At 41.0% G+C, this 20,514-nt stretch overlaps 1 protein-coding gene across 2 annotated transcripts in view; it reads right to left on the bottom strand.

Annotated features, from left to right (window-relative positions):
• The window catches only part of LOC115225372, a 52,055-nt gene that overhangs the window by 12,095 nt on the left and 19,446 nt on the right, over positions 1-20,514 (bottom strand). The window contains exons 2-4 of one of the 2 annotated variants that reach the window (XM_036514098.1): positions 8,038-8,108; positions 7,857-7,867; positions 2,092-2,145 (exon numbers count right to left, since the gene is read on the bottom strand). In XM_036514098.1, coding sequence (XP_036369991.1) covers positions 2,092-2,137 — 46 coding nt within the window. In that variant the 5' untranslated portion in view covers positions 2,138-2,145; positions 7,857-7,867; positions 8,038-8,108. Of the gene's footprint in view, positions 1-2,091; positions 2,146-7,856; positions 7,868-8,024; positions 8,115-20,514 lie in introns of those variants that run through there. The other variant, XM_029796323.2, reaches the window with a different exon arrangement.

The following is a 20,514-nucleotide window of genomic DNA, read 5'->3' as shown; positions in this document are numbered from 1 at the left end:
TGATTCGGATCAACCGGAACCCTCGTCGTCGTAACCGACGGAGTGCTTCCATTTGACAGCCAAAGGGTCAATACTTCCACTGTTATCAGCATCAGCATCTTTGTTTTAACATCCACTCTCATGGGTCAGACAGGGAATTCATATCGAGGCAGGTTTTCTGCGGCTGGATGCCTTTCCTGTTGCTAACCCTCACCTGTTTCCAGGTAAGGTAATATTTCCGCTTGATCGGACATACTTTCTTGGGAGAACAGAAACGAAAGACAACACTAGCATGATGGTGATACTCCCTTGTGACTCTCATGTCTTAAATCTCCACCAGCACCACCACCACCTGCACTACCACCACCATCATCATCATCATCATCACCACCATCACCACAACCACCAGCACTACTACCACCACCATCATCATCATCATCATCATCATCACCACCAGCACCACCACCAGCACTACCACCACCATCATCATCATCACCACCACCACCATCATCATCATCACCACCACCACCACCACCACCACCACCACCAGCACCACCATCACCACCACTACCACTACCATCATCATCATCATCATCATCACCACCACCACCACCAGCACCAGCACCACCACCAGCACCACCACCAGCACTACCACCAGCACTACCACCACCACCACCACAACCACCACCACCACCACCACCACCACCATCACTACCACCACCACCATCACCACCACCATCACTACCACCACCACCACCACTACCAACACCACCACCACCACCACCACCACTACCACCACCACCACCACCACCAGTACCACCACCATCATCATCATCATCATCATCATCACCACCACCAGCACTACCACCAGCACTACCACCACCATCATCATCATCATCATCATCACCACCACCACCACTACCACCACCACCACCACCACCACCACTACCACCACCACCACCACCACCAGTACCACCACCATCACTACCACCACCACCATCACCACCACCATCACTACCACCACCACCACCACCAACAACACCACCACCACCACCACCACCACTACCACCACCACCACCACCACCAGTACCACCACCAGCACTACCACCAGCACTAGCACCACCACCATCATCATCATCACCACCACCACCACCAGCACTTGTTCAAGACAAGGACACACCTACACACACACACCAATACTGGTTGGTCATGCAATGACATAACAGACCCCTAACAAAATCCTGGGTCCTCAGAACCTGCTGATTCCTAAGTGTTTTGGGACTGCCAAATATTCCTGCGACTCCCACAGCACACATTTTGGATCCCCTTCAAAGGATTCAACGTGGCTGTGTGGTAAGTAGCTTGCTTACCAACCACAAGGTTCCGGGTTCATGGTGGTGGTGATGATGGTGGTGGTGGTAGTGCTGGTGGTGGTAGTGATGGTGGTGCTGGTGCTTGTGGTGGTGCTGGTGGTGATGATGATGATGATGGTGATGATGATAGCGGTGGTAGTGCTGGTTGTAGTGGCGGTGGTGGTGCTGGTGGTGATGATGATGATGGTGGTGGTTGTGGTGGTGATGATGATGATGATGATGATGGTGGTGGTGGTGATGATGATGATGGTGGTGCTAGTGCTGGTGGTAGTACTGGTGGTGGTGATGATGATGATGATGGTGATGATGATGATGATGGTGGTGATGATGATGATGGTGGTGATGATGGTGGTGATGATGATGATGATGGTGGTGATGTGATGATGATGATGATGATGATGATGATGATGATGATGATGATGATGATGATGATGATGGTGGTGATGATGATGATGATGATGATGATGATGATGATGATGATGATGATGATGATGATGATGATGATGATGGTGATGGTGATGATGATGATGATGATGATGATGATGGTGGTGATGATGATGGTGGTGATGATGATGATGGTGCTGGTGGTGCTGGTGGTGATGATGATGATGATGGTGATTTAAATGATATGTGACGCGATTATTTCTAGAAAAATAAAATAAATGTCAGCAAAAAAAAAAAAAAAAAAAGAAATTTAAACAAACAAAAATAAAACAAATAAAAACAAAAGAAAACTTACAAAAACACAACGCAAACACACAGAAGAACAACATGTGAACGTCCATGACCTGTAAAACATTTTTGAAACATGAGAGCTTACGCCCAGAGTATAACTGGTATCAGAAATTTAAAAAATTTACTTTCAGAAAATTGTTAGAATTTTTGCCATCGTTAGCTTAACGACATTTCCGCTGAGGTCGACTTCGCCGTTCATCCTATCAGGGTCAATAAACTAAGTACCAGTTGCGTACTGGGGTCGATTTAATGAACTTACCTCGCCCCCGAACTTTGCTGGTCTAGTGACAAAGGTTGAAACCGATATTTCAAATTTAGTTACTCTCTTTACTCTTTACTCTTTTACTTGTGGCCATGCTGGAGCACCGCCTTCAGTCGAGCAAATCGACCCCAGGACTTATTTTTCGTAAGCCTAAATCTTGTTCCATCGGTCTCTTTTGCCGAACCGCTAAGTTACGGGGACGTAAACACACCAGCATCGGTTGTCAAGCGATGCTAGGGGGCCAAACACAGACACAGAAACATATACACACACATATATACATACATAATACATACATACATAAATACATACATACATACATACATACATATATACATACATACATATAGACACATATATACACACACACACACACACATATATATATATATATATATATATATATATTATATATATATATATATATATATATAATGAAAAATTAAATTACAACATCTAGAAAATTAAATATAATAGAAATATAAAATTAAAATATGTAATTTTCTAGATGGTGTAATTTAATTGTTCATTTTGAATTGATAAAAGGTTTTTTTTTTAGTTATATATATATATTATATTGTGTGAAATTTGATTTAGTATTTCTAAATTGCATTTTTTCCCCCTGTAACTTTGGATTTATATTCCCTCAAATAATAATAATATATTGATTGATTGATTGATTGATTGATTCTAGTTTCAGCTTATGAGCTGTGGCCATGCTGGGGCACCGCCATTTGGTGTTGCTACCTGGTTTCACCTCATGGAGGCTTTCTAGCAACTGCTATTTGGTGCATGAGAGAGTTCGATGCAGCTGCCCTCATCTGCCCCTCCTGCCGTGAAGTTGGTTCATCTGGGACACCTGACAGGAAGAGATCCAGCTTCATTTTAAAGACATCTGTATCCACCCCATGCAGGTCTCTCAGGTTCTCGGGAGGATATTGAAGAGCTGTGGGCCTCGGAAGCCCAGGCTATCACAGAATCTTGTCCTACATCTTGATGGCAGGTTTGGAGTCCTAGGCACCACGCAGTGGCGCCCAGTTCTGGCATTTGCGTAACTCTCGATGCCAAAGTTCAGGACACTTCCCTCCAGGATCTTCCAGATGTATATTATGGCATATCTTTCCCGCCTACGCTCCAGGGAATATAATTTTAATCTCTTGAGTCTTTCCCAGTAGCTTACATTCTGCATAGAGGCTATCTTCTTTGTGTAGCTTCGTTGGATCGCCTCAAGTTCTGTGATCAACTTGACACTGGATGGTGACTATAGCTGAGAGCAATAGTCAAAGTGGCTTAGGACAAGGTCTTCCAGAGGACCATCATGGTTTCTTGTTCTCTTGTTCTCAAGGTTCTAAGAATCCATCCAGCCAGCCGTCTACATTTCATTGTCAGTTTAGCAACATGTACATGAAAGGTCGCGTCATCACTCATGTGAATACCCAGGTCACGCACTGATTGTGCCTCTGGGATTGCAATCCCTCCGGGTCCAGTGTATTCATTGGGTATTGCATTCAGTTTTGCATGCTGATAGTATAAAGCTTGAAACTTTCCAGCATTGAACTGCATGCTATTGTTTTTAGCCCACTTGTATATTTCGTCCAGCTCACATTGCAGGTGTTTAGTGTCCTCAGGGTTCTGTATTGCCTGTGAAACTTTTGTATCGTCTGCATAACTTGTGATCGTGGCTCTCTGCATGGCTGAGGGCATGTCTGAGAGGGCCATTATGAACAGTAGTGGTCCCAGAACAGTGCCCTGCGGAACACCGCTCACTATTTGTGTGTTAATGGAGGTGGCCCCATTGGCTACTACCACCTGACTTCTATCCTTCAGAAGTCATGAAGCCATTCTCCCAGTTTTCCAACTATGTTGAGATCACGCAGTTTGTGACATATCATTCCATGATCGACTTTATCAAAGGCCTTTGCAAAGTCGAGATATATCACTTCCACATTTGAGTGGTTGAGCAGCCGTTTCAGCACCCAGTCATAGTGTTGTAGGAGCTGAGTTAAACAGCTTCTCCCTGGTCGGAAACCATGTTGGGTGTCGGGCAGCAAGTCATTCTCTTCAAGGAAGGTGATCAGCTTCCTTCTGACTATTCGTTCCATGACCTTGCTGATGTGTGAGGTCAGAGAGATAGGTCTATAGTTCTTGGCTTCCACTCTGCTACCTCCTTTATGAATGGGGCATATTTTACCTTCCTTCAGTTTTCCTGGAAGTTTGCCAGCTGCAAGGAAGCTCTGAAAGAGGAACTGCAGTGGTCTTGCTAGGACTCTCTTACATGCTTTTAGGAGGATTGCCGGGAATCGGGGCCAGTAGCTGAGTCTGTTTTCATTTCATCTATAGCCTTGGTTACATCGTCTTCCTTTATATCGATGTAATCTATCGTCGCCGCCTCTGATTTTATATCTGCAGTGGTAAAAAAGTCAGTTGGATTGGTGATTTGGAGATGCCCAAGGGGTGGAGTGAAAACACTCTTGAATTGCTCATTCAGTATTTCACTTACCCTCATTGGTTTTCCTGTAAGTGTGCCATCCTTTTCGAGGAGTGGCCCTATTCTACAGTGCACTGTAGCTGTTTCTTTGGCATACCTGTAGAAAGCTCTGGGGTTAGATTTTATGTTTTCTATAGCCCAGGCTTCTTTGTCTGCTCTTTCTTTTCATGGGAGAGTTGCAGACATTTTCGATTTCCAACAGTTTTATTTTTAGGCGGGACTTTTCACTGCTTTCAATCTGTTTGTTTAGGCGATTGAAAATTTCGTACGCCGTCTCATTAAAATTTTCCTCTCTCTGGGGATTTTGTTCTTGTGTACAGTGGCCTTTCTCTCTGGGACACATTTGTAGCATATGGCTTGCATTACAGACATGAATTGTTGAAGTTTCACGTCGATGTCTGGCGAGGAGAGACATTTAGGCCAGTTTTGTTTGAGGATCTCTTTCTCAATTTGTTTACAGTTTGCCTTATGGTAGTTCAAGCTGGAAAGATTTTGAGGGTTTCTTGTAGGCTGCATGTCCGTGCTCTCTTTTGGCCCGTACATGGTCAGCTCTATCATGTGTGATCCGAGAGTAGTGTCGGTGTCACTTTCACATTATGGATGAGATCCATGTCATTTGTGAAGCAGAGATCCAGTGTGTTACCTGCCCTGGTTGGTTGGAGTATTACCTGCTCCATGTACAGGGTGTGATGAGGTTCAGGAGGGACCTCGCCTGTCCTCGTTCACATCTTGTCATTCCTGGGAGAGAAAGGCCCTCGGGCCATCTGACATTGGGCAGATTGAAGTCTCCCATAAGAAGCACACCTATGTGTTGTTCTAATGTGGTTAGAATTTCTTCTATTTTATAAGGCAGTCTTCAAACTTGCCCACATGGCTTGGGGCATCTGGAGGGCGATATGTAGCACACACAACTACATCAAGTTGCTTAATATGTACAATTAGTGTGTCACACACCGAGTTTGAGTATGACAAGAGGACCTGGGGTGTGAGGTCCTCACGGATGTACATAGCAACACCTCCATGACTCCTTTCTTTCCTGTCTATATATATATATATATATATATAATATATATATATATATATATATTATATATATATATATATATATATATATTATATATATATATATATACGACGGGCTTCTTTCAGTTTCCGTCTACCAAATCCACTCACAAGGCTTTGGTCAGCCTGAGGCTATAGTAGAAGACACTTGCCCAAGATGCCATGTAGTGGGACTGAACCCGGAGCCATGTGGTTGGTTAGCAAGCTACTTACCACACAGCCACACCTACGCCTATATATTATATGGATAGAAGTTTAGTGAATTATAAACTCTTTGAATTGGGTCATACATTGACAATGACTAGTGACTATATTCGGCGGCCTTCAGCTTTATGCAAGTCATATAACACCTCCCGCCATTTTTTATAAGCAAAATCGTAAATTTTGACATAGAAAACATAGGACTCCGAAGGGCGATACTTCGGTATAGGTACACACGTGACTTTGTTTACATTTCTGAAGATAAAAGAAACCCTTTTCTCCCACACCTAACCCTATCCCTAACCCTCCATATATATAAAAAAAAAACACTTTTTAAAAATATATCCGCTACTTCTGGTACTTACACCAGTACATATACCAAAGGTTCGCCCTCTGAAGAAATTTTTTGGGAAAAAGAAAACAAAAAAAAAGGTAGAGTAGGGATGCTTACACCCGACCTCCACCATAGAAAAGTATTTATAGAAAATTTCATTAAAAACTGTGCCTTTTTCAAAAAGTTATGAGGAAACGAAACCGAATCCCATGCACTTTCCGAAACCCTTTTCCTCACCTTCGGCAAAGACTTTTTCACAATAAAATCCGATATAATCGGAAACTACACATCAGAAGGTGAGAAAATTCCATTAAAAATTACCCATTTTCTATGTCCGTATATACAGGGTGACACATATAAAGCAAACCCGCACAGTTGTGCCCTTCTCCTACCTCCATAAATTTGTTTCCTCATAACTCCCAGAAGAATGAATATTTGGATCTTTTCGGTTTGAACGGCAGTTTTTTTCTAGCGGTGTCATATGAAATTATCACCCTTATTATGACCCTAGTATTGCTTTTCAATCTGTTTTAGGGTTAGGGTTAGGGATGGGGGGAAGGGTATCTTTTTTTTCTTCACAAATGTAAATAAACCCAATCTGTTTCTTAAACGAGGGACATATTCATACAACACAATGTTTTTTTTTTACCTCAATAGACGTCATTGATTGGTTGAAATTGCAGAAATTGAAGAAAAAAATCAACAAATATCTTACAAACTATAGAATTTTCTCAATAAAGCCAAGAGAAAAAGATGTTTTACAAACACATTCTACCAGTATACGAAGTTTAAAAGTTTTTAGTTACGTGGAAATTATTTTAAAAAACTGCCGTTCAAACCGAAAAGATCTGAATCTTAAGTCGAATTAATTGACACCAGTACTTATTTATCTTAAGCCAGGTACTTATTCTGAAAATTATTTTTAAAAACTGCCGTTCAAACTGAAAAGATCCCTGTTTCTTAAACGAGGGACATATTCATATGGCACAGAATGTTTTTACCCCAATAGATGCCATTGATTGGATGAAATTGCAGAAATTGAAGAAAAAACAACAAATATCTTACAAACTATAGAATTTTCTCAATAAAGCCAAGAGAAAAAGATGTTTTACAAACACATTCTACCAGTATACGAAGTTTAAAATTTTTTAGTTACGTGGAAATTATTTTTAAAAAATGCCGTTCAAACCGAACATATTCATACGGCACAGAATGTTTTTACCCCAATAGATGCCATTGATTGGATGAAATTACAGAAATTGAAGAAAAAACAACAAATATCTTACAAACTATAGAATTTTCTCAATAAAGCCAAGAGAAAAAGATGTTTTATAAACACATTCTACCAGTATACGAAGTTTAAAAGTGTTTAGTTACGTGGAAATTATTTTAAAAAACTGCCGTCCAAACCGAAAAGATCCAGCTTTTTTTTTAATGAAATTTTCTATAAACACGCTTCAGGTGGTGTAGATTGCAATTATATCGAAATTTGTTGTGGAAGAATTTTTCTGTGGGTGAGAAAAGGAATTTCAGAAAAATTCGGACAATTTGGGGTGGGCACACATTTAGAGGTACGCTGAAGTTTCTTACCTGCTACTTCGTGTTAGCTCGGCTTCTCAGGTGTCCTGATTTATTGCTCCGTCGATCATAAGTTTCTGCTTTGAATGAAATTTTACCTTGACTTTATACAAAGGTAGGCTTTCTATTACATCTATTACAGGTAGAAGTTTAAAATACTGAGAGAGGATCGGTGAATGGTGGTAGAGGGATGGTAATATATAAGACGAAGGGAGGGGGTCGTGGTGTCAATGTGACTACTATATATTTTTATCATATAATCAAACCAACAAAAGAACAACATCCCCCCTACCTTCCTCTTATCAGTCACCAACCTGCTCTTGTGTGTGTGTGTGTGTGTGTGTGTGTGTGTGTGGTGTGTGTGTGTGTGTGTGTGTCTGTATTTGACAATTGGCTGTGGTGTGCTTATATCCCTGAAACTTAGCAGTTCAGCCAAAGTAACCGATAGAATAAGTACCTGGCTTAAAATAAGTAAGTACAGCAGAAGTTTTGCCATTACCTTCTGTCGGAGCCGCGTGGAGCTTAGGTGTTTCGCTCATAAACACACACATCGCCCGGTCTGAGATTCGAACCCGCGATCCCTTGACTGCGAGCCCGCTGCTCTAACCACTAGGCCTCATGCCTCCACACACACACACACATACACACACACACACACACACACACACACACACACACACATATTGTTTGTTCCTTCTTGAGCCACGCTTGTCTCATTCGGGCCAGTTTCCCGGTTTCCTTGACGTATAGGTTCCCCACCTGGACGAGACGCCGGTCTGTCGCAGGTGAGCTGCAAGATGCAGGGGGAAAGAGAGAGAGAAAGTTGTGGCGAAAGTACCTTCTGCCAGAGCCGCATGGAGCTTAAGTGTTTCGATCATAAACACACATATCGCCCAGTCTGAGATTCGAACCAGCGATCCCTCGACTGTGAGTCCGCTACTCTAACCACTAGGCCATGTGCCTCCACAAGATGCAGAAGAAGAAAGGGTGAGGGGAATTTGTGGCGAAAGAGTCAGCAGAAGTTCGCCATTACTTCTACCAGAGCCGCATGGAGCTTAGGTGTTTCGATCATAAACACACATATCGCCCAGTCTGAGATTCGAACCAGCGATCCCTCGACCGTGAGTCCGCTGCTTAACCATAGGCCATGTGCCTCCACAAGATGCAGGAAGAAAGAGTGAGGGGAATTTGTGGCGAAAGAGTCAGCAGAAGTTCGCCATTACCTTCTGCCGGAACCGCGTGGAGCTTAGGTGTTTTCGCTCATAAACACACACATCGCCCGGTCTGAGATTCGAACCCGCGATCCCTCGACCGTGAGTCCGCTGCTCTAACCACTAGGCCATGAGCCTCCTTAGCCCCGTCCCAACAAAAGCTTCATGGGTGGATTTAGTAGACGGAAACTGAAAGAAGCCCGTCGTATATATAGATTTCTATGTGTGTGTCTTTGTATCTGTGTTTCTTTCCACCTCACCGCTTGACGACTGCTGTTGGTTTTTATGTTACCGCAACCTAGCGGTTCGGCAAAAAGGGACTGATAGAATAAGGACATATATTTATATATACACTTGCGTCAGAAATTAATTAGCACTTCTCAAATTTCTACATTAAATAGGTTAAATCAATTAACCTATGAGCTGTTCAAAACGTCTTACACAATGAGAAAACTTAGTATGGTGTGATTTCGGTCCTTGCGAGGCGCTACCTATATCTATTCAACAAAGGAAGATTTGTCTGCATCCGCACTCCAAGTTGTTGTTGCACTGCTATGTCAACATCATAAGGCTGTAGACTCTCAAACTGCTCTGCAAACAAAGTTACGTCATCGTTCTGCGCAACAGTGAACTCGCAACAAAGCAATAGTTCGAGATATGGCCACTAGGTGACAGCACATACCTTGAGTGAAGAGCAAATCAAGGGTGCTAATTAATTTCTGACGGTAGTGTACATATGCGTGTGTGTGTGTGTGTGTGTATTCACTCCTATATATACATACATGTTTATATGTACCTATGCATGTGTTTACTTGTACATTTCGACGAAAATCTACAAAATATGTTATTCTCGGAAAAGGAAGTAATATTGTGTAGACAAAAGAATTCAATATCTAATTTACTCTTTTACTTTTTTCAGTCATTTTGACTGCGGCCATGCTGGAGCACCGCCTTTTAGTCGATCAAATCGACCCCAGGACTTATTCTTATGTAAGCCCAGTACTTATCTATCGTCTCTTTTTTTGCCGAGCCGCTAAGTTACGGGGACGTAAAACACCAGCATCGGTTGTCAAGCGATGTTGGGGGGGGGACAATCACAGACACACAAACACATACACATACATATATATATATATATATATATATATATATATTATATATATATAATATATATAACATATATATATATATATATATATATATATATATATATACATATATATATATATATATAATATATATGTTTGTATATATATAATATCCCCGTCACTTAGCGGTTCGGCAAAAGAGACCGATAGAATAAGTACTGGGCTTACAAAAGAATAAGTCCCAGGGTCGAGTTGCTCGACTAAAGGCGGTGCTCCAGCATGGCCACAGTCAAATGACTGAAACAAGTAAAAGTAAAAGAAAAAAAAAAAGAATATATAATGTATATATATATATATATATATATATATATATTATATAATATTATATATATATATATAATATATATATATGTATATAATATATATATATATATATATATATATACATACATATATACGAAAGGCTTCTTCAGCTTCCGTCTACCAAATCCACTCACAAGGCTTTGGTTGGCCCGAGGCTATAGTAGAAGATACCTGCCCAAGGTGCCACGCAGTGGGACTGAACCCGGAACCATGTGGTTCGTAAGCAAGCTACTTACCACACAGCCACTCCTACGCCTCGTCAAGTTTTCCAACTATTATGAACCATACGATGAATGTAGCTTAGGTAAGATTTCACTTTCATTTTGTGAATCACCTCGGTTGAATTTACGTGGGACGTGGGTACATGCATTCATAAACACAAAAGACACAGATGCACACACCAACGTAATATCTCACACAAGAAATACAATGTAAAACATGGAAGATTGTTTACAATATTGCGAGTGTAATGACTCTTCGTTCAAATATCCTCTTAGGGCTTTGTACAGTTTCACTTTGTATTGCGTCTAAATATTATTTGATGACCTACTTTACAGGTGATCTACTTTGACACTGTGTCAACGTGACCTGGGTGTTATTGTCGACAGCAATTTGCGTTGGACAAAACGCATCGCTAAAATTACCAAGAAGGCTGAGGGTGTCTTGGCATCACTCACCAAGTCCTTTGTGAGCCGCTCTCTGGCTATATATCTGCGGCTTTATATAGCCATGGTAAGACCTCACCTGGAATTTGCATCACCGGTCTGGAACCCCTATCTTGCCCAGGATATTAATCGTCTGCAAGCCGTGCAACCAAGAGAATACCGTCCATTAGGCATTTGCCATATTCTCCAACGCCTTACTTCTTCCCTGGCCATGGACACATTGAAACTCCGACGTCTGGCAGCTGACTTGGCAGACACCCATAAAATTATTAACCATCTTACAAACAATAACTCTGAGCACCTATCAAGCCCCACCCGTCTAACACCCGTGGGCATATTTACAAAGTCAGAAAACAGCACAGCTCCTTCCATGACTTTAGGAAACATTTTTTCACGCTGAGAGTTGCTGAAGCATGGAACAAACTGCCGGCATCAGTTGTTGGTTGTCGGAGCACTGCTTCCTTGAAAACTTCCATGCTTCCTGAGATTCGCCAACACTACACCTGATTTTCTCCCCTCCATACACAAGCTGAAGCATGGAACAAGCTGCTGGCATCAGTTGTTGGTTGTCGGAGCACTGCTTCCTTGAAAACTTCCATGCTTCCTGAGATTCGCCAACACTACACCTGATTTTCTCCACTCCATACACACAAGCAAGCATGTATCTGACTCATACATTATTCGCTTTCCAGATATTTGTACATTACTGCATATGCTTTATACGCACTTTCTGACAAGTTGTGGTGCACCTGAGCACTGTATACAATAATTTCATTATTATTATATGTTGTGCCAAAAGCCACTTACGAAGATTAAAATTCATTATATACATCCTAGCCTACGCGTGTCGGCAGGAATTCAGACAGTCTTATTATTGATGGAAAATGTCACATCAACACGATGTCGGAAACTACCAATACTTGTCAGCAAACTGATAAATAGCTGTACATACACAGAATTGAAGCACTCAGAGAATAAGATCAAACGTCACAGTTCAAAATATCACCCATATAATGTATGATTATTTAGAGACATATACACACACACAGAAGTTTTTTCTAGCGGTGTCATATGAAATTGTCACCCATAATTATGACCCTAGTATCGATCTATTGCATTTCAATCTGTTTTAGGGTTAGGGTTAGGGTTAGGGGTGGGGGGAGGGTATCTTTTTTCTTCACAAATGTAAATAAACCCAATCTGTTTCTTAAACGAGGGACATATTCATATGGCACAGAATGTCTTTTTTTACCTCAATAGACGTCAGTGATTGGTTGAAATTGCAGAAATTGAAGAAGAAAAAACAACAACAAATATTTACAAACTATAGAATTTTCTCAATAAGCAAGAGGAAAGATTTTTTATAAACACATTCTACCAGTATACGAAGTTTAAAAGTGTTTAGTTACGTGGAAATATTTTAAAAACTGCCGTTCAAACCGAAAAGATCCTTTTTCTTCAGCAATGTAAATAAACCCAAGCTGTTTCTTAAACGAGGGACATATTCATATGGCGCAGAATATCTTTTTTTTACTTCAATAGGTGTCAGTGATTGGTTGAAATTGAAGAAATTGAAGAAAAAAAACAACAAATATCTTACAAACTATAGAATTTTCTCATAAAGCCAAGAGAAAAAGATGTTTTATAAACACATTCTACCAGTATATGAAGTTTAAAAGTGTTTAGTTACCTAGAAATTATTTTAAAAAACTGCCGTTCAAATCGAAAAGATCCCTTTTTCCTTTAGCAATGTAAATAAACCAAATCTGTTTCTTAAACGAGGGACATATTCATATGGCACAGAATATTTTTTTTACCTCCATAGACGTCATTGATTGGTTGAAATTGCAGAAATTGAAGAAAAAACAACAAACATCTTACAAACTATAGAATTTTCTCAATAAAGCCAAGAGAAAAAGATGTTTTATAAACACATTCTACCAGTATACGAAGTTTAAAAGTGTTTAGTTACGTGGAAATTATTTTAAAAAACTGCCGGTCAAACCAGAAAGATCCTATTTCTTAAATGAGGGACATATTCATACGGCACAGAATGTTTTTTACCTCAATAGATTTGTTTGATTGGTTGAAATTGCAGGAATTGAAGAAAAAAAACAACAAATATCTTACAAACTATAGAATTTTCTCAATAAAGCCAAGAGAAAACGATGTTTTATAAACACATTCTACCAGTATACGAAGTTTAAAAGTGTTTAGTTACGTGGAAATTATTTTAAAAAACTGCCGGTCAAACCGAAAAGACCCAAATATCTTACAAACTATAGAATTTTCTCAATAAAACCAAGAGAAAAAGATGTTTTATAAACACATTCTACGAGTATACGAAGTTTAAAAGTGTTAGTTACGTGGAAATTATTTTAAAAAACTGCCGGTTCAAACCGAAAAGACCCAAATATCTTACAAACTATAGAATTTTCTCAATAAATAAAAGCCAAGAGAAAAAGATGTTTTATAAACACATTCTACGAGTATACGAAGTTTAAAAGTGTTTAGTTACGTGGAAATATTTTAAAAAAACTGCGGTCAAACCGAAAAGACCCAAATATCTTACAAACTATAGAGTTTTCTCAATAAAGCCAAGAGAAAAAGATGTTTTATAAACACATTCTACGAGTATACGAAGTTTAAAAGTGTTTAGTTACGTGGAAATTATTTTAAAAAACTGCCGGTCAAACCGAAAAGACCCAAATATCTTACAAACTATAGAATTTTCTCAATAAAGCCAAGAGAAAAAGATGTTTTATAAACACATTCTACGAGTATACGAAGTTTAAAAGTGTTTAGTTACGTGGAAATTATTTTAAAAAACTGCCGGTCAAACCGAAAAGACCCAAATATCTTACAACTATAGAGTTTTCTCAATAAAGCCAAGAGAAAAAGATGTTTTATATAAACACATTCTACGAGTTTCGAAGTTTAAAAGTGTTAGTTACGTGGAAATTATTTTAAAAAAACTGCCGGTCAAACCGAAAAGACCCAAATATCTTACAAACTATAGAGTTTTCTCAATAAAGCCAAGAGAAAAAGATGTTTTATAAACACATTCTACCAGTATACGAAGTTTAAAAGTGTTTTAGTACGTGGAAATTATTTTAAAAAAACTGCCGGTCAAACCGAAAAGACCCAAATATCTTACAAACTATAGAATTTTCTCAATAAAGCCAAGAGAAAAAGATGTTTTATAAACACATTCTACCAGTATACGAAGTTTAAAAGTGTTTAGTTACGTGGAAATATTTTAAAAAACTGGCCGGTCAAACCGAAAAGACCCAAATATCTTACAACTATAGAATTTTCTCAATAAAGCCAAGAGAAAAAGATGTTTTTATAACACATTCTACCAGTATACGAAGTTTAAAAGTGTTTAGTTACGTGGAATTATTTTAAAAAACTGCCGGTCAAACCGAAAAGACCCAAATATCTTACAAACTATAGAATTTTCTCAATAAAGCCAAGAGAAAAAGATGTTTTATAAACACATTCTACCAGTATATACGAAGTTTAAAAGTGTTTAGTTACGTGGAAATTATTTTAAAAAACAACCGGTCTCCGGTCAACCGAAATGATCCCATCCGTTTTCCATGATGGCATTGGTGGGATGCCTTGACAGGAGCTTGCAGGGGGGGGGGGGACAGGGGCCACACCAAGTTCCCTAGTCTGTTTCGACTTAGTTTCTACAGTTTGTTGCTCTTGGTAACGTCAACCGATTTGCTTTTTATATGGCATCACCACTACCAGTGCTTTTTACGAAGTACTGTGGTTTTAGGATCTCAATTCTGTTGTGGTGGGCAGGTCTTCTCAAATGAAGCAATGTACTTGTACTTGTACTTGAGGTGACATTCACCCTGGGTGGGTTGAGTCGGCTTCTTCTACCACCCTCGAGGCCTTGTATTCGCCATTGAGAATTCATGGAAGAAGTTTCGTGGGAATATGTGGATTTCACAAGCGGTCCCCAACAATCCTGCATATACAGACATCCTGTTTGCCGCAGATTGTCCGCAGATGCAGGGGCAGAATGACCGAGGAGCCACCGGTTGCCGAAGCAAACACTCAGAGGATTTTCACCAGAGCCCCGTCTGCCGGGTTGTAGCCCTAATACCACTTGGTGTCAGACCAATCCGCCTTGGGTGGCCCCTACCAGGAACCGAACTTCTCGACGGCATAGCTCTGACACTACCCATTGCCAGTGTCCCCACCATGGTGAGGAAGGGATGGACTTTGGGGACACAAACAGACACTCCGAGGAATTTCACCAGAGCCCCGCCTGCTGGGTTGTGGCCCTAATACCACTCGGTGTCAGACCAATCCGCCTTGGGTGGCCCCTACCAGGAACCGAAGTTCCCGACAGCATTGCTCTGACACTACCCATTACCAATGTCCCCACCATGGTGAGGAAGGGATGGACTTTGGGGACACAAACAGACACTCCGAGGATTTTCACCAGAGCCCCGCCTGCTGGGTTGTAGCCCTAATACCACTTGGTGTCAGACCAATCCGCCTTGGGTGGCCCCTACCAGGAACCGAACTTCTCGACGGCATAGCTCTGACACTACCCATTACCAATGTCCCCACCATGGTGAGGAAGGGATGGACTTTGGGGACACAAACAGACACTCCGAGGATTTTCACCAGAGCCCCGTCTGCCGGGTTGTGGCCCTAATACCACTTGGTGTCAGACCAATCCGCCTTGGGTGGCCCCTACCAGGAACCGAAGTTCCCGACAGCATTGCTCTGACACTACCCATTGCCAGCGTCCCCACCACGGCGAGGAGGGGATGGATTTTGGGGACGCAAGTGAAGCAATGCACCACATATGTCTGTTCTCTGTAATCTCCATCGTAAAACTCAGCATTTGAGATCAGCCCTTAGCACTGCATCCCCATGTACTCCTGGGTCTCTTTCTTCCACAGCTTCCCTCCACTTTCAATGATTGGAACGTCCTTCTCCAAATGTCCTCATCCATCCACATCACATGACCAAACCGGTGCAGCCATCTTCCGTACACACAGCTTCTAATTCCTCTTATGCCCAGCTTTTCTCTCAATACACTGGTACTCTGATGCACATGTACCCTAAACAAGTAGATGACAGAAGAGAATTCCCAAATGAGCAAACACACGTGACTTTGTTTACATTTCTGAAGATAACAGAAACCTTTTTAACCCTTTCTTCTCCACCCGTACCCTAACCCTAATACAAAAACCTAACAAACCCTACACACAAACCCTAACCCTAAAACCCTAATACAAATCCTAAACCCTAACACAAACCCTAACCCTAATACAAACCCTAAACCCTAACACAAACACAAACCCTAAACCCTAACCCTAACACAAACCCTAACCCTAATACAAACCCTAACCCTAATACAAACCCTAACCCTAATACAAACCCTAACCCTAACCCTAACACAAACCCTAACCCTAACACTAGCACAAATCCTAACCCTAATACAAACCCTAACCCTAGCACAAACCCTAACCCTAACACAAACCCTAACCCTAACCCTAACACAAACCTTAACCCTAAAAAACCTTACCCTAACACAAACCCTAACCCTAACACAAACCCTAACCCTAACCCTAATACAAACCCTAACCCTAATACAAACCCTAACCCTAATACAAACCCTCACCTTAATACAAACCCTAACCCTAACACAAACCATAACCCTAATACAAACCCTAACCCTAGCACTAACACAAACCCTAACCCTAACACAAACCCTAAACCCCAACCTTAATACACCCTACAACACAAACCCTAACCCTAATACAAACCCTAAACCCTAATACAAACCCTACACCTAACCACAAACCCTAACCTAACCCTAATACAACCCTAACCCTAACCCTAACAACAACCCTAACCCTAATACAAACCCTAACCCTAACCCTAACACACTCCTCCCTAATCCTAACCAAACCCTAACCCTAACCCTAATACAAACCCTAACCTAATACAAACCCTAACCCTAATACAAACCCTCACCCTAATACAAACCCTAACCCTAACACAAACCATAACCCTAATACAAACCCTAACCCTAGCACTAACACAAACCCTAACCCTAACACAAACCCTAACCCTAACCCTAACCCTGACACAAACCCTAACCCTAATACAAACCCTAACCCTAATAACAAACCCTAACCCTAATACAAACCCTACCCTAACACAACAAACCTAACCCTAACCCTAACACAAACCCTAAACCTAATACAACCTACCCAACCCTAACACACTCCCTAACCCTAACTACACACAAACCCTAACCCTAATACAAACCCTAAGACAAACCCTAACCCTAATACAAACCCTAACCCAACCTAACCCTAACCCTAATACCAACCCTAACCCTAACCCTAACACAAACCCTAACCCTAAACAAAAACAAACCCTAACCCTAATACAAACCCTAACCCTAGCACTAACACAAACCCTAACCCTAACACAAACCCTAACCCTAATACAAACCCTAACCCTAATACAAACCCTAACCCTAGCACTAACACAAACCCTAACCCTAACACAACCAAACCCTAACCCTAACCCTAATACAAATCCTAACCCTAATCCTAACACAAAACCCTAATATAAAACCCTAACCCTAACACAAACCCTAACCCTAATACCAAACCTAACCCTAATACACCTTAAAACCCTAACCCTAACCCACACACAACCCTAACCCTAATACAAACCCTAACCCCTAGCACTAACCACAAACCCTAACCCTAACCCAAAACCTAAACCCTAACCCTATACAAACCCTAAACTAAACACACCCTAACACACAATAACCCTAATACAAACCCTAACCCTAACACAAAAACCCTAACCCAACCCCTAACCCTAACACAAAACCCTACCCCTAACAACAACCCTAACCCTAATACACAACCCTAAACCCTAACACTAACACAAACCCTAACCCAACACCAACCCTAACCCTAATACAAACCCTAACCCTAACACTAACACAAACCCTAACCCTAACACAAACCCTAACCCTAACACTAACACAAACCCTAACCCTAATACAAACCCTAACCCTAATACAAACCCTAACCCTAACCCTAACACAAACCCTAACCCTAACACAAACCCTAACACTAACCCTAACACAAACCCTAACCCTAACACTAACACAAACCCTAACCCTAATACAAACCCTAACCCTAATACAAACCCTAACCCTAATACAAACCCTAACCCTAATACAAACCCTAACCGTAACACTAACACAAACCCTAACCCTAACACAAACCCTAACACAAACCCTAACCCTAATACAAACCCTAACCCTAATACAAGCCCTAACCCTAATACAAACCCTAACCCTAATACAAACCCTAACCCTAACACTAACACAAACCCTAACCCTAACACAAACCCTAACACAAACACTAACCCTAATACAAACCCTAACCCTAATACAAACCCTAACCCTAACCCTAACACAAACCCTAACCCTAATACAAACCCTAACCCTAACCCTAACACAAACCCTAACACTAACACAAACCCTAACCCCCCTAACCCTAACACAAACCCTAACACAAACCCTAACCCTAACACAACCCTAACCCTAATACAAACCCTAACCCTAACCCACAACCCTAACACAAACCCTAACCCTAATACAAAAACCCTACACAAACCCTAACCCTAATACAAACCCTAACCCTAACGCAAACCCTAACCCTAACAACCACCCCTAACCCTAATACAAACCCTAACCCATACAACCTAACACAAACCCTACTAATAAAAACCTAACCCAACTAACACAACCCTAACCCTAACCCTAACACAAACCCTAAACCCTAACACAACCCTAACCCTAACACAAAAAAACCCTAACCCTAACCCTAACACAAACCCTAACACAACCCTAATCCGACAAACCCTAACCTAACCCTAACACAAACCCTAACACTACCACACAAACCCTAACCCTAATCAAAACCCTAACACAAACCCTATCCCTAATACAAACCCTAAACCCTAACCCTAACACAAACAAACCTAACCCTAACACAAACCCTAACCCTAATACAAACCTAACACAAACCCTAACACAACCCTAACACAAACCCTAACACAACCCCTACACTAACACAAACCCTCCACTAACACAAACCCTAACCCTAACCCTAACACAAACCCTAACACAAACCCTAACCCTAACACAAACCCTAACCCTAATACAAACCCTAACCCTAACCCTAACACAAACCCTAACCCTAATACAAACCCTAACCCTAACACAAACCCTAACCCTAACACAAACCCTAACCCTAATACAAACCCTAACCCTAACACAAACCCTAACCCTAACCCTAACACAAACCCTAACACAAACCCTAACCCTAACACAAACCCTAACCCTAACACAAACCCTAACCCTAATACAAACCCTAACACAAACCCTAACACAAACCCTAACCCTAACACAAACCCTAACCCTAATACAAACCCTAACCCTAACACAAATCCTAACCCTAACACAAACCCTAACCCTAATACAAACCCTAACCCTAATACAAACCCTAACCCTAACCCTAACACAAACCCTAACCCTAACACAAACCCTAACCCTAACACAAACCCTAACCCTAATACAAACCCTAGCACAAACCCTAACACAAACCCTAACCCTAACACAAACCCTAACCCTAATACAAACCCTAACCCTAACCCTAACACAAACCCTAACCCTAATACAAACCCTAACCCTAACACAAACCCTAACCCTAACACAAACCCTAACCCTAATACAAACCCTAACCCTAACCCTAACACAAACCCTAACCCTAATACAAACCCTAACCCTAACCCTAACACAAACCCTAACCCTAACACAAACCCTAACCCTAATACAAACCCTAACACAACACCCCATATATAATAAAAAACATTTTCTTGAAATGTATCCGGTACTTACACCGGTACCTATACCGAAGTTACGCCCCCAAATGTTTATATGTTGCCCCGAACAAAAACTTTGAACATCAGAGATACGAGCCTGCTGTTATTTTTAAATAATTGTTTTATTGAGAATCTGATATCGATAATAAACATACACTTTCAATATAAACAAAATATAAATAACGCAAAATGTATTTCAAATGCATTTTAAATGTGTCTT

The sequence above is a fragment of the Octopus sinensis genome, linkage group LG27, assembly GCF_006345805.1.
Source record: "Octopus sinensis linkage group LG27, ASM634580v1, whole genome shotgun sequence".
Taxonomy (NCBI): domain Eukaryota; kingdom Metazoa; phylum Mollusca; class Cephalopoda; order Octopoda; family Octopodidae; genus Octopus; species Octopus sinensis.
This window is presented reverse-complemented; position numbering and strand designations above follow the sequence as displayed.